The sequence below is a fragment of the Tachysurus vachellii genome, chromosome 2 (assembly GCF_030014155.1).
Source record: "Tachysurus vachellii isolate PV-2020 chromosome 2, HZAU_Pvac_v1, whole genome shotgun sequence".
Taxonomy (NCBI): domain Eukaryota; kingdom Metazoa; phylum Chordata; class Actinopteri; order Siluriformes; family Bagridae; genus Tachysurus; species Tachysurus vachellii.
The window spans coordinates 3,771,882-3,787,792 of record NC_083461.1 but is presented as its reverse complement, the minus strand read 5'-3'; the positions used below and the strand labels follow the sequence as shown (position 1 = coordinate 3,787,792).

General features: G+C 41.0%; 1 protein-coding gene across 1 annotated transcript; it reads right to left on the bottom strand.

Annotated features, from left to right (window-relative positions):
* Positions 1 to 1,671: 1,671 nt before the first annotated feature.
* zbtb4 (zinc finger and BTB domain containing 4) lies at positions 1,672 to 14,241 on the bottom strand. Its single transcript, XM_060893963.1, has 2 exons — positions 13,973 to 14,241; positions 1,672 to 10,942 (listed from the first exon to the last, which is right to left on the bottom strand). The coding sequence occupies exon 2, from the start codon at positions 10,924 to 10,926 to the stop codon at positions 5,860 to 5,862; it is 5,067 nt and encodes a 1,688-aa protein (XP_060749946.1). The 5' UTR covers positions 10,927 to 10,942; positions 13,973 to 14,241; the 3' UTR covers positions 1,672 to 5,859.
* Positions 14,242 to 15,911: the final 1,670 nt, after the last annotated feature.

Here is a 15,911-nt window from a genome sequence, read left to right as displayed (position 1 = left end):
TGATCCTCTGATCAACAACCCAAAGCCTTAAACACTTAAACTAGCGCTGCCTGTAAAGTGCTTGTCTTTTTTTTAAGTACAGTTCTTAGATAATGAAAATAACTCTGATTTTGTGATGGATGGGAAGAAAAATGCAAAATCCCATAAAATAATCATCTGCTATGCCATTTTTCAGTCAACTTTACTAATGAGGTTTTTCGATATATGATTTCCGCACAAAAATTGTGATGTGTGATACTTGTTTAGTTATTTAGTCATGATTTACTTTTTCTTATGATTTTTTTACATTATTCATTTATTTTTGTGTTTTTAACTGATTCGATTACATGGAATTTTTTTCCACGACTCATTTATTTGCATTTGATTCTTTTCAAACAATTTATTTATGTTTATTTGATTTTTTTCCACATGATTCATTTATTTTCTTGTTTCTTATATGACATTCATTTTACGGATGATTTTTTACAGGATTAATTTATTTTCATTTCAAGTTATTCTTAAGCAACTTGTTTTTTTTTTCACCATTTTCTTGTCAAACAATTCCTTTATGTTCATGTCATTTTCCAATGTTTCATTTGTTGTCAAGTGAAAATTTGACACAGAACCACATGTGTGTGAAACGCGAGAGATTATTGACACAGATTTTGAAAGCAGTTGGTTATTGACAGGCGTAGGCCCTGTTAGTCCGTGTCTGATAGGTGGATGACCTTTAAGAGGTGATTGATGCTTGTTTGCCCGTTCCAGTAAACTCAGATGTACGCAGTGTGCATATGTGTGTGTGTGTGTGTGTGCATGTTATATGTGGGTGGGCATTACTCACTGAGGTGGTTCATGTCCAACATAGCAGTCAGTTTTCAAACAAAATGATGAAAAATGTTGCTATGAATTCCTTTATCTTCTTCGTGGATCTTCCTTGAACAGTTTTCTTCTAAAACCTGCACTTAAAATTTAAATGTTTGAAATGTACTTTATTTCCTTGCTTAAACAAACAGAGAGAGTGAACAATAACAGTTAACAGCTACACAATGCTTTCATATTGGTTTATTTCCAGAAAAAAAAAAAAAAAGATGTTTATGAAAAAGAAAATCGATTTTTACAATAAACTCTAAATTTGTATAATTATTATTATTAATATTATTATTATTGTTGTTGTTGTTGTTATTATTATTATTAAATATATGTATGTTAAAATATATATAAAACATGCTATCTCTGTACATGTCAAGCTGCTTTTTATTGTATTTCCTTGAAGAGCTAGAAATAAAATGAGCTGCTGTAAAGTATAACAACAGTGATAACTTATTTTAACCTTCATCATGTCATGTGTAACTATAAATGGATAAAAAGTAATTGCTGTTCTTTAATAATTGGAATCTTGTAATTATTGGAAAATTGCTGTGGTATAAAACAATTCAGGACATCTTTTAATTGGAAAATAAGGATTTTTCATCCGTTTACGGTGGTAAAACTGAAAAACACTAACGCTGCATCACAACATCAATGTTTTCTTCTTGCCTTTAATTATTAATGTTATAATCCCAAAATGTTATAGGAAATACTACTATTACTACTAATAATAATACTAATTTCTGTATTAAAAGTTTGCTTCAGTCACCAGAAAGTGCAGTAGGTTTATCGTCTGAACCATGGAACTGATTCAAAACTCTTCAGTAGGTCATCAGGTTAATACTTTATTTGAATGAGTGTAGCATGGACAGAGGGAGACTGAAGAACTAGAGCAAAAAAAAAATCAAGAAAAGTGAAAAAAAAAAGGATTATTACAGGCTTGATTTGGCAATGAGTTAACAGACCCTTTGTGTGAAGACAAAGTCAACAAGAAACAACCAAACATTTCAGGAAACATTTCAGGCCAAATATGTGAACTTCTAAAACAATGGCACAATTTTAGCTTGTACATTTTCACAATACCGGGACAAAATCCATCACATGCCTAAGACTACACCTGCTGAACACATATACGTAGCTAAACTGTCAGCTAGTCGGAGTGAGTATTGATGTCTGCACTGGGGTTTTCTGCTGGTTTCGTCTGGCTGTAATTACTTGCTAGTATTTGCATTTTAGGAAGGGCTAAAAACAAACAGTGTGTGGGGTGTGTGACCCTGGATACAGTATGTAAGTGCATCCATCTACACTCGTTCTGTCATTTTGCCTGCAAGGACCTTGATTTGGTGGCATATTTCAAGCAAACAAACGGCCTTGAAGTGTTTTCCTGCGTGCAGGATGATAGGATAGGTCCTTAATTATTCAACATTCACATTGTGAGAGTTTTAAAATAATAATAATAAAAAAAATACAATAATAATAATAATAATAATAATAATAATAATACACTTGTACATGAAATTACAAATTAATTTTGGTAATCAAAATTTTGGTAAAGTGCATGATCATAAATTAACATAACATGTTTTCTTGGTAGCTTGTTTTAAAAGGGATGTTTTGGGTGTCCGAACTTTAATTGTTGTAGTTGTGAGAAAGCTGCTTTTTGACAAATGTATATTATAACAAATGTCCACAGCTTTTAATGGAAAATGTTTATTTTATTTTATTTATGTTTCATTACTCATGAGCAGTGTTAGGTAAATAATAAGTGTACATCTTAAATACGTTTAAGATGGAAAAGAAATATCTTATTATTATTTTTGGACAAAAAGTATGAATAATATAACTATTTGATTATTTATTACTAAAATGTCTCATTATTAATGATATATGTTGCAAAACACATTTTTCTGCTAATTCGTTAAAGGTTTATGTTCATGTTTATTTAACAGTCCCGTCGTCAAATTTTATTAAAGGAACACGTTGTAATTTTTTAATAATAATCTGAGTAAGAAAATTGATAAGATAAATAAGATAAGTTAAAGAAAATGTGAAACAATATTGCTTTGCATTCAGTCACACGCGTTTTGTTGTTTTGTTGCATTTTGTTCTGGCCCTGAAATGAGCTCCGCCCCTGTCTAAAAAAGAGCTGTTCAAAATTACAAACAGTTCCTTTAACAGCTGGAATGATTTGTTTAAAATGAAAACGTTTAGCAGAGTAACTCCCAAGCCAACGATTAGTCATATTTCGATCGTGGCAAAGCAGTCATGCAGTTCATAGGCAGATTCAGTGGTCTCGAAAATCCAATTGTAAGTAATCCATAAAAAAATACAGCAGTCTGATGACAGATATGCATGTAGTCTGTTGTGACCCAACACTGCTCATGAGAAAAGTGTGTGAGGAGAATTTAACAACACGTTGGTAGAGGTCCAAACCCAAACTCTGATTTGGTGGCAAGCCTCAAGGGATATAATGCTTGTTTTGGTTTTCCTTTTCCTCAAATGTGCTCTAACACACACATACACACACACACACACTATGTGAAAGTACCTACACCCAAGAAAAGCAACAAATCTTCTTGTTATATTCGGAAATGAACAGTGCTGCGGCTTCAATGCACTCACTTCAAAAGGACAGGATAAAACGCTCGGTAGTGGGAAGAGGAAGGGGAGAAAAATCACAGTGTGAGTGATTTGTGTTTATGGGGACTTTTATAAGTGGACAGCATGTGCTGTAACTGTGTAAAAGTCATGAAGCACAGCTTCATTGTTGGGGCTCTTTTTTTTGGTTTCAGTTTTAAGTTAAAATGATAGAACAAAAAAAGATGAATTGAAAATTGACAGCTTTACAGCAGATAGTATTTCAAGCCAACCATCAGCGAAGAAAAGAAAGGAAAAAAATAAACAGAACCACACATGAGAAAGAAAGCGGAGTGATGACTGTTATGTCGATACCAGAAGATAATAAAGAAGCGAGTGCTGTTCATGCGTTATGATTATATTGAATCCAAGTTCCTAGACATGTTTCTAAGACTACTGTATATATGTGAATACCTCAAAGCGGTTCGTTATTACATGTTATTTTTCAAGTCAGAAAACATCTACCATACTGTTCATGTTTTTTTTTTATAACCTCATGACTAAATTACATTCATATTCTTGTGCACTTGAAAGACCGCCTTCAAGCACAATCCTCACAAATCTCTCTATCAAAAAGGGAAAATAGGTAAAATAAACAAATTATATTGTTTTAAAAAGATATATATTTATATATATATATGTGTATATATATAAAAAAACAGGAAAGTTCTAAAGGAGTGTTCAAGCCACTCCAGGTCAGTGAGCAAATTTTCTTTTTTTCTTTTTTCTTTTTTTTTTTTAAGTCTTAAGCATTGCAACTCAGACCATGCGCGGACGTCAGGAGGAGCTGACGTCAACTCTTGCTGTTTCTGTGCACTGCAGAGGAGACGTGGAGAGAGATGGTTGGCTAACCACCATAACCCCGGCTCACACGTAACAGGCTTCCTTAGGTCACGTCTGCCTGAAAAACGGTATTCACCAGCTGCTTAGAGCTTTATTTTCTGTGACTTTGTAATGGAGGTTCTACTGGCGATAACAGACTCGCTGCACTTTGTTCCACTTCCCTCCCACTCTCTCTGTCGCTCTCATCTGCCTTTTACCTCGGTCTCTCTCAGATTTCAGTCAAGTAAATGGAGTGTCTTTGGTGGACACCAGGGGGCACTGGGGAGGAGAAGGCCACTAAACTTATTTCCACTTCTAGAAACAACTATAAGATAATTGATGAGTACTCAGATGTTTTAAAAAAAAAATGTTTTGTGTCCAGTTCTTGACTCAAGCCTCCTAACAATCATTCCAACAACATCTACAAACATACCGTGTACATGACATTGCAAAATGCAGTCCATCCTGAATTGCCATTAATTTACCAAGCAACCATGGTGCTGGTTAGTTAAAAAAAAGCTCACATATAAACAAATTCCATCCAATATGACATGTAGGTAAGCTATCAAAGCTGCTAAGATGTGACCGACAAAGGAAGAACCTCATCTATTTTTCTACTTGCTGATCTACAAAAAAGTTGTAACAGCCTGTCTAGGAATGATGCTCATATGTCCGCATCGATATCAATATCTGTTTAGCTGAACGAGGCGGATATAGCACAAACATTGCTGGCTACAACTGTGCAGTGCATGCACACATCACCCTCAAGACACCCACACACACGGCGCAGACTCTCACATCGAAGCCAGTACTGAAAATACACACAACAGAACCTACATAATGTTGTAAAAAGACAGTTACCCCAAACTACATGCATGATGAGAGGTTGAAACACACACACACACACACACACACACACACACACACACACACACACACACAAAACTGCTTATATGCTATTATCTTCCTTCACTGAATTGAGTGTGTATTTTTCCATTTAAGAATGAAGAGCTTGGCCCCTATATTATTTCTATTTGCATTAATAAAAGCTCATATCGGAACTACAAATATGATCGTTATTGGTATACTGTCACTAGTGGAAACCACACTTTTTTTTTTTTGTTTGTTTTTTTGTTGTTTTTTTTTCCAGAAAATACACCCTGTTAGCTGTCCAGATGTATTATTTATAACAGTTATTACAACAAATCTGAGAGGACGGATAACCAAGCTCTAACTCTTCTAAAGAGGGAGAGGAGTGGTGTGTCAGAGGTGTGTTTTGCCACTGGCAAAGGGAAGAGGTCCACATTGTACCAGCAGATCACCAGTTCACGACCTCCCTTTTACCCACAGGTCCTACCTCCAAGGCACCGCTCCGTTACTTCACTATATTTAAATTTGTACATACACCTATGGTTTTTGCTACTTTTCCAAAGAGACTTAAATGTCTGTGCAAGTAGTTCGTTTATCAAACAGCAACAACACATATTCCTTCTAAGGTCTGGTCCTCTTTTAAACTATACAGTATTCCTTCAGTGCTGTGGACTCCTCATACTCTCATGGGTTGTCACTATTTCGCTTTGTGCTACTGCTGCTATTATATAAGCTGGGGTTCACTACTAAAGGGTGAGACAAAGGGGCTCCTACTGCAGCATAGTTGAAAAGAGTGGGTAAAAAGGGCAAGGGCTCTACTTTGTCCCCTGGTGCCATCATGTTGAGAGCCATAGGCAGGGTGGCAAGGTTGTATGGGTATGGTAGTAGCTGTGGGCCATAGAGGAGTTGATAGGGATCAGGGTAAAAGGGCAGTTTTGTTGAGTCAGTATGGGGTACCATCTTTCCTAGTGCACCAAAAGACAAGGGTGCAGAAGGGTATGACATGAGCATCTGGTCCTCCTGTTTCTTACCAGAGCAATACCCTCCTGGTATGATTAAGGGAAATGCATACTCCTGAACAGGATAGCTAGATTCTCTACAGGGATCTCTTGAAGCTGTGCTGTCCTTTGTCTCTGGCTCTGAATGGGGCACTTGGGGATGCAATGCAGAACGAGTAGAGAGGGGCTCACTGCTATGATCTGAACCTGTTGGAATCACAGATCTTTGTTTCTCAACACAGTGCATGCCTTGGTGTGCTTGGTGTGTCTCTAAATGTGACCGTAACTGTAGGTTCAAAGGTCTTGGAGAGTGACTAGGGGACCGTGGGTGCCTTTGTGGGGGTCCTTTGTGAGTAGTTTGAATGACAGAGCAGGTGGGAGAGGGCACAGGGCTCAGTGGCTCCTCTTTGGGTACTACGAGCATCACATCTTCTGTGGATCGAATTTTGTTGGTCGAGTATTGGTATGCAGCTTGCTGGGAAAACTCTCTCTCCCTTGCCAGTATTGTTGGCATGGACAAATCCTCTGCTTGGATGCTGCAAGCCATTCTAGATACTCTAAGGTCTTGAGCCTCTTGTGCAGCCTCTTGTGAAGGATCACTGATGTGAATATCCTTGTGTTGGTGTGTTTCTATCTCTTGAACACTCAAAGCACTCTCTTTGACAGATTGTAATGCAGGGGATATAGATGGACCTGCATCACTTCTAACCTTTTCTACCATTTGGACTTGACAGGCTTGGTTTGGTCTGTCAGTGGGTGTGAGGCTTCTTTTCCTCTGATCCTGTGCATCTAGACTCCTTTTCTCAGGAGTTCGGAAGTCCAGGCACTCTGCTCCATTCATTACGAGCACACTGGGCAGACCAGGGGAGATGACATTTGACCTTTCTGGTGTTGGGCTAAGTCTAACTGGGGAAGATACAGTGCTCAATTGTGAACTGTGGATTTTGTCAATAGCTGCTAGCTTTGGACTTTCTCCAGTAGCTAATCTTTGGTGCTCTTCATTCCTTTCAACTGCCTTTTTCTGTGTGTGTTGAGAATCTGATTTGAGATAGTTGATAACTGGGATGGGCTGTGCATGCCTAGGTAAGATGTCTGAATCTGTTCTTTCAACCTTGTCTACCTCGGGTAATACCACAGTATTATGACTTTGCATGTCCAGCACTGGCTGGATAGTCTCTGTAGTGTTGCCTAGCTCATGCCTCTTCAGGTGGCAGTTTAGCGCGGCAGCAGTCTTACACACTTTATCGCACTGGGAGCAGGTATATCTAGTCATTGGCCTTCTTCCCAAGCGAGCAGTACTCCCCTTTTCTAAGAACCGCCTGTTTAATACACTGCTTGTCTCCTCTAATTCCATTGAATTTTCCTTGCTTGATGACTCTGAATTACATGAAGCGGAGGTAGGCAGAGGTTTATTTTTTGGGTGGCTGGTTCTCTGATGTTCCTCTAATTTGGTCTGAGAAGGGAAAGTAGCTCTGCAGTGTAGACAGACAAACTCAAATAGATGTGTTAGCTCATGTTTGTCTCGCTTCCTTGAGCTGGAGAACCAGCGGCCACATGATCCACATTCAGAGGCTTGGTCCCCAGACCAACGTTGTTTGATGGTAGGGGAAACTGTGTATTGAGAATTCAGAGTGGGCTGGGATAAAGCTGTGGAGTAAGAAAGGTCACGCATTCCAGGACCCCCCTTTTCTTCCTCCTTTTCTTCTGTTATTGTGGGAACACAAGGAGGTTCTGTGTCATCTTTGAGCTCCTTCTGATGAAAAACTTCTTTTTCCTCCTCTTTTACTTCATCTTTTTCTTCTTCCTCTAAAGTACCTTCCTCTTTGTTTACACCACTCATTAGTCTTTCTGCTCTTTTCATCAGCCGCAGTGATCGTTTGTAATGCATTTTGCGCTGCCAGCTCTTGATCTTCTGCATATGCAAAGCCTTTCTCTTGGGCTTATACGAATAATACGGTCTCCACAGGTTGTCTTCTCCATCATGATCATTCCGGTCTTCCCTGACTTCTTGTCGGAAGAAATACTTCCTCACCTTGCCTGGCAGTTTGGAATCTCTTTCTTCCTGGCTGGAACTGCGATGACTATGGTGTCTGCGATGATGGTGATGGGTATGTCGTGGTTCTCTCTGGTCTCCATGCAGAAAGTTGCCCTTTTTGTCTTTACTTGGTGGACTTTTGTCTCTCATGAGGTCTGTCTCAGATATACTCCTTTTGACAATAGCCTCTTCCCCTATACGTACAGTAATCTGACAAAGAGGCCCGCTCCCTTTGACCTCTGAACCCACAGATATGGGAACCACCTTGCTTGACGCACTCTTGGTATGAGCTTTTCGACCTTTGTGAATCTTTTCTGCTGGCTGTTGGATTTTTGAGATTTCTGTATGCGTGCTGGTTGTTTCCCACTTACTACGGGCATGTGTATGATCTTTTTGTGTATGCTTTTTAAGTGATTTTTGCAAAGTCTTATCCAATGCATGACTGCTCTCAGTAGGACATTTTCCATCCTCAGAGGGTGTCTTATCTCGTTGAACAATGACAGAGGATGGGAGTGCTGTGCTATGCATGATGACTGAGGGTTTACTATGTCCAAATGTAATGACTGAAGAAACTGCTGTCTCTGGGCATTTGACATTTTTGGCTTTGACACTGCTGTTGCCAGAGAGATGTAAATCTGACCTTTCCTTTTCACTGACCTCTGCTGGTACCTCTGCCTTAGCTGATGCCAGCTTCCTGCACTGCTCTTTGTCCATCTTGACCAGGAAACCCTCAGGGTCTGGTTTAATGTCTTGGGGATGAATATCCTTAAGGAAGGAGTCCAGTTTACTGGGACCCAGACCTGGAGGGAGGCTGCAGCCTAGAGACAAAGGCAAGGTAGCTGATGGGTCAGGTTTGAGCAGTCCCTCGGCCAAAGCCTGGTTGTATGTCTTATAGGGTCGTTTTTGAGAGCGCATGGGTAGTAGGCGGTAAAGTTTAAGTGCATTAACCTTCTGTTTGTAGCCACCATTGGCTGTCTTCTCACTTGAGATGAGGCCAGGACTAATGCCATGGAATGCCTTCTGGTGTGTCTTGAGGTTGTAGTAGGTGGGAAAGGCCTCCCAGCAAAAAATGCACTGATATCGCCTTTCACCAGTGTGCCACACCTCATGTTTGGTGCGATACTCTGCAAGAGCAAAAACCTTGTCACAGTAGTGGCATGGGTACTTCCGACGCCATGAGTGCACATTAGAGTGGCGCTTGAGACTTGACAGGGTCATGTAGGAGCGTTCACAAACCGAACAGAAGTAAATGATATGTCCATCAACAATCTTCACAAAGTGATCCTCATCCCTGAGAGCATCATTGTGAGACATTGCCCTGGCATGATGTCCTTGGAGGCTTCGTCCTTTCTTTATGGGTCGTCCAGGTCCCGTTTCTTGCCCAAGCTGTTCTGGCTCTGTTGCCTCATTTGTTTTCTCTATGGTCCCCTCCTCTAAAGGTTCCTGTTTGGGCTGGATGTCGAACGCTGGCAGTGCTTGCCGACAGGTGGCCTCATGAGACTGCAGTCTTTTATTATGAATAAAGGCTTTGCCACAATGGCAGCAGCTGAGAAGTCGTCCACCCCGATGAAGACGCATGTGCACAGTGAGGGATGAGGCGGTGCTAAACAGACGGTGGCATACACCGCACAGCAGCTCTGGTTTTGGCACTGCTTGATAGGAGTCATGGAAGGATTGAGGAGGGAGGGCCATTGGAGAGACAGAAGGGGGTGAAAGAGGAGGAGGGCTTGATGAAGAGGAAGGTGGGTTTATACTGGGAAGAGGGAGGCTCAGTTCAACATGTAGGCTGTTTCCTTTGCGTTTTTTGCCTTTTGCCCTTTCCACGTCTTTTGTCACCTGACCTTGGAAGGCTCTTGCGCTCAGGTTGAACAAAATATGTGCAGTCTCTGTTGTTGAGTGTTCTGGGTAGTCATTAGGCAGACTAACTCCAGATGTGTCTCTTGAGTAGTCCATTTTAGCAGATGTGTGCAATGCAGATGTTGGAAAGTGGGGACCACTACCAGCCACAGAAAAAGACATAGTGGATTTGCAGTTCTTACTGACAGGTGCAGTCAAATCTATGGGGAGAGTGGAGGAGGAAGAGCAGGATAGGTAGTCTGATTTTGATCCTTTGGGCACTGGTTTGTCTCTGAGAGTTTCCTCCTTCCATGCAGTGCTGTTTGAAGCATCTCTTTCAAATGCTATAGAAGATGAAGGGGGATGAATTATTGGACAGTGCTTTTGTGCAGAGAAACCAGGCAGTCCAGTGCTGATCGGAAAACTGAGCGATATCCTTGTTGTTTTGGTACCATCTACCCCATCTGTACCTTCTCCCATCCTGTCTACTCTTATCTGTTTATTTCTGTGTTTCATTTGAGCCTTTTGCTTTAGTCCTTTAAGACACTTTTTCAAGCCAGCCACTTCAAACAGACCCTTAAGGAAGCAAGATGCGTAAATGCAGTTCAGCAAGTTCAGAAGTACTGAACAGAGTGAGGTAAAACTTAGAACCGTGTCCACCACTGGAATGGAAGATTGGCAGGCATTCAAGGAAGGAGGAGTGTCAGTCTGAGGAAAGCTCAATCCTTGGATGTAGATGTTGTTCACAGCGACGATTCTTAGATGGATGTAAAATGGAGTCCTCTCATAAACTGAAGCAGGGCCAGGCAGGTGCTGTTCATTTAATTCCAAGGGTATGATACTGATGTGGAGGGGGTGCCAGCCGTCCATTCTGGACACCATGACCCCGCCCCCAAACCTGAAAAACATACAGAAATTTGTTTAAATAAGCTTGCATGCAAGTATCTGTTGAAGGTACAAAGATTACAAAAACTTTGCAACCAAACATAATCATGAATAATGTCTTCAAACAGTGTAAAACCTGCCTTTTAATTAAACTATGAATAGACAGCATTAGTTTTAGCTGTAGTCATCAGTAGTTTCAGTATTACAAAGTTGGAAAGAGTCTTAGCAATCACTACCACTTCACAGTAATACTCTCGATTCTTCTTCTTCTTGAACAAAGTTATTTTTAACATTTCTCAGCGTAAAAACCAAGGATATTGATAGTATATTTCTATAAATATGTGCTAGGCTGCATGTTGACAGAGAATAGTGGTGCTGTCTTGGGGTGTGGAGGGATAATACCTCTAATCCACCCCTTTTATATCACTTGATAATTTCAATAACCACAACAATTTACATAGTCTCTTTTTTATCTGGAATTTTTCACCAAGGTATTCATCAAAATATATGTTAGCTGGGTAAATTCTGACTTTGTATATATTTTTTTAAAAAGCATGGACACTTTATTTAAGTATTTGCACTTATGTTACACATGAAAAATCCCCAGTCATGGTTTTCTGCCTGTGTTTTAGCCAGGCAGGCAGGCCTCTGTAAAATTCCACAAGCAGCCCTGAACACATGAAACTAGGTCAGCACTGTTATTGCAGAGCGAGAGAGCTAGAGAGACGGAGAGAGGCGGTAAAAAAGAGCCAGGCCAGAGACAGGAACAGCCAAACACACAAGACACACACACGCTCATGCGCACGCACACACACATTAACAGGGACAAGCACACACAAGCACGTACTCTCTACCACAGCCATGCACACACCTAGAACCTTTGCAGGCGCATACCAACCGGTTTGAATGTAAACAAGCCACCTGACAGGTAGTATCACCCAAACACCACAAGCAGAGCCACTGACTGTGCAAAGGAAGTACAAAAAAACAGGGCTGTAATTATAGATCTTACATAATCTATGGGGAGAGGAAGTATTTAAAAAGAAAAGCAAAAAAAAGTCTAGGAGTAACATTTGTGCCGTTTATCAATTCGATTAATTATAAACATTAAAGAAACTGTGTAATATAAAGAAATAAGTAACCAACACTGCACCTGTTTCAATCCATGCAAAAATGACAGGCTTAGAACAGTGAGGGAAATGCTTACAAGGGGTTCCACATGTCAAAATTTGTTTTGTGCTGTGGATGAGGAAATGCATCTGTCCCTGTTTCCGTCACCCTTTGTGCATGACGCACACACTGCCTCTCAACAAGCTGTCCTTAGCTGAAGAGGCTGGCCAAGCGTGACAGGGGCTTTACCGCCACCCTCCCTTTTATCCCCAGCACTCCGGCTCCCCCTCTACTCGAATATGCAACTGCCTGAAACAGTTTGAGGGACTGTCTGTTCCACACGTAAAAACATCCTGCAAAAGTAATGGAGCGAAACAAACATTCATTTATCTCTCTAAGTCTGTCTATCTTTGTCATACGCAACTCATTATAAACATAGCAGGTTAGTTTAGTAAAGAAGGAAATCTGTGATTTCATGTCCATTAAGAAGACGGTGCTCTTTGATTAAGATGTCTTATATACTGTAGACGTATGCAGATTTTTATTTAGTCATTAGTAGAAAAAGAGCACTCTGGATAAGAGGAAAGTATGAAGGCCTTTGAATTTTCATCAGGCCTGCAACCTCCGGACTGGGCAGAGCCGGACTGTGAAAAGGGGGCTGTGGCTAGATCCTGAACTCTGAGCAACCCCCCTGGCCAAAAAACATGTTTGAACCAGCCAGAGGGAAGGGGAGGAGAGGGGAGATGGTGGAAAGGAGAAGATCAGCAGTGAGGGGTGAACAAGAACTGAGTGGGAGCGGGAGGTATAGATGGGTTAAGAGATGAAAGAGGTATCAAATCCTGTCCTATATCTTTAAGACGCTCAGGTGCACAGGCCACGCTTCAGCGGCTGTACCCACAGAAAAAGCCACGCTTGGCATAGTCTGTAAATGATTCCCATAATTCTTTAACTGTGAAATTCAAATGAAATAGATAGGAAGAATAATAAGAATGATACCAATACCCATCCTAGTCTTCTAGCTATCTTACAGCTTAGAAAAACTTGGCAGGGAGTCCCAATAAACACTTCGTCATCATGTTAGAATCTCGGGGCTGGATAATGACAAAATGTTCATCACCATTTGAGCCATGATGAGCTCAAACGCAACCAAAAAATACCCCCCACACACCCAGAGAAATGTTTAGTAAATGAGCAAACTGCTCACTCCTACATCACGATCCCTCTGAGAACTACAGCCCATTTCACACAGGCTGTACGAACAAAAAAACAAAACAAAACAACAACAACAACAACAAAAAAACAGGAATCCGGTGTACTTTTAAAGCGTTTGTACATTTTACAAAATGAGAAAAAAAAATACACAGAACAGCGTGGCCATTTTATAAGCTTATTTTTCCACATCTGAACATTCACATATTTACGTACAAAAACTCGTACCATTTTAGTAATTAACAACTAAACGTACAATTGCTATGAAACACTAAGTAAAGCAAAAAACGAGAAGTATAAAATCTGTAAAATATATCTCTTTAGAAAAAAACACATCTTAGTTTCTGTTAAATCGGAGTGACTCATCGGCCGTGAAAAAGAACTGCGTGGTTGAGACGCGAGAGGAGAGGATAAGGGAGGCAGGCCTTGTTTAGCACCACACACACACACACACACACACACACAGTCGCACTTCCACATACGCACAGACGCACGCACACAGGCATGCTCGTGCACACACAAACAGGACAACACTCCTCTCGTCTCGCTTCTCGTGTCCTACACAGTACCCAAACAACAACAACAACAACAACAACACTCGATGGGACAGTGGTGAAGATGAAGAGTGTGAAGGAACAGGAAGAAGAGAAGAACGAAAAAACAGAAAAGAGTCTGACGGTCTCTTCATTTCTCCGCCAGGCAAGCACACAACAAGACTACGTACCTCGAAAAACCTCCTGCTGCATCTCTGCTGCGATCTGTTCTCTCTCTCTCTCTCTCTCTCTCTCTCTCTCCCTCTCTCTCTCTCTCTCTCTCTCTCTCTCTCGCCCTCCCTCGTTCTGTGTGTATGTGTGTGTGTATGCTTGTCTGCGCTTGTGTGTGTGTGTGTGTGCGCGTGAACAAGAGAGCGCAGGCAACGCACACACACAGGCAGCACTATGTAGAGACGGAGGGCAGGGACGACTCTCGCACTCCCGAATCTCCCCCTCCTTCTCTCCTTCTTTTCTCTCTCGCCTGCTCTCGCACCACACACTCTTTCTCCCTCTTGCACTTCACTTTGACTCGGACACACGATTCCAGGGTGTTACTTCTTTCCCCTCGTTTCACCAACTATCCCACTGTTTTTTTTCCCCTTTTATCACTCATGCCTCTATTATCATTTTAATTCCAGTCCGAAATTTTTTTTTTAATCTTTTGCAATATTGTTCTTCATACACGGACACTCACACACTCTCTGTAGCCCATTTTACACAAAGCCGGGTGATAGCATAGCGAGCGAACGAGCAAGAGAGCAAGCAAGGGAGGGAGAAAGAGAGAGGGAGAGCAAGAGGACGCCATTTAAGCAGTTTGTTACGAGCACTGCCAGTCCCCAAAATGGCTGAAAACAAACAGGAGCCATGCCAACAGGAAAAAAAAACTGGGCACAGAATAGACAAGGGAAAGGAGATAAAGAGTAAAAGAGAGGAGTGGAAAGAAAGAGAGAGAGAGAGAGAGAGAGAGAGAGAGAGAGAGAGAGAGAGAGAGAGAGAGAGAGAGAGAGAGAGAGAGAGAGAGAGAGAGAGAGAGAGAGAGAGAGAGAGAGAAAGAGAAAGAGAAAGAGAGAGAGAGAGAGAGAGAGAGAGAGAGAGAGAGAGAGAGAGAGAGACACAGAGAGAGAGAGAGAGAGAGAGAGAGAGAGAGAGAGAGAGAGATTATACTTTTCTGAAAGCAGAACTCTTTAAATGAACTGAAGGAGTTGAAAGGATAGAGAGATCAAAGAGAGGAAGACTTATGCACAGACATGCTCTTTGTTTTCCATTTTCTTCTCCATTTACTGCCCTCCATAAAGCCCTGGAGGTTTATGGTGAGTGGTGCTAACAGAGCCAAGTAAACATTTTGAAGTTCCTGCAAGAGCGGGCGCAGGACAATGTCTGGGTTTGGTGACCTGTGCACCCACACACACACACACACACACATATATATATTATATATATTATATATAATACACTTGTGTGGAAAACAATAATGCGACAAGTCTTGAATTGAAACTCTTGTGCATTTACACACTATAAAGCAGTCTTTAATACACAGGACAAATCTACATAACCGTTCCAGGGATTTCTTGTTTTTTTTTGCAGGATTTTATTTGCAACGCATGCTTTCACATTATCCATGAATGTTCCATTACGCACCACATCGACAGAACTGGTGAAATTGGTTTAGCTGTGATCATAACCTGTTCTGCTATCCTCCTCTGAAGCCTCCTATTCATACTCGTTTTCACTCATTTGCATACTGCTTCTCGACTGTTACTATTATAATCCCACTATCTGGTGTCACACGGAAGAAATTCGCCTCTGAGTCTAGTTTCTCTCGAGCTTTCTTCTTCTTCTTCTTCTTCTTCTTCTTCTTCTTCTTCTTCTTCTTCTTCTTCTTCTTCTTCTTCTTCTTCTTGTCTCAGCATGACTTATCTGACTTGCTCATTAGGGATCTAAATTTGCATCCGGATTTCTGTAAAGCAGCTTGGAAATGATGTCTAGTGTTAAAAACGCTGTAGGAATAAAACCGATAACTCATGCTTCCTGAATTCATTCTGGCATGAAGGAGAGGATGGGGGACATACGTGTGAGCAGGGTTTTATTAAAAATCTGACTCTGCAGGCAGAATCGTAGACAAAAAAAACA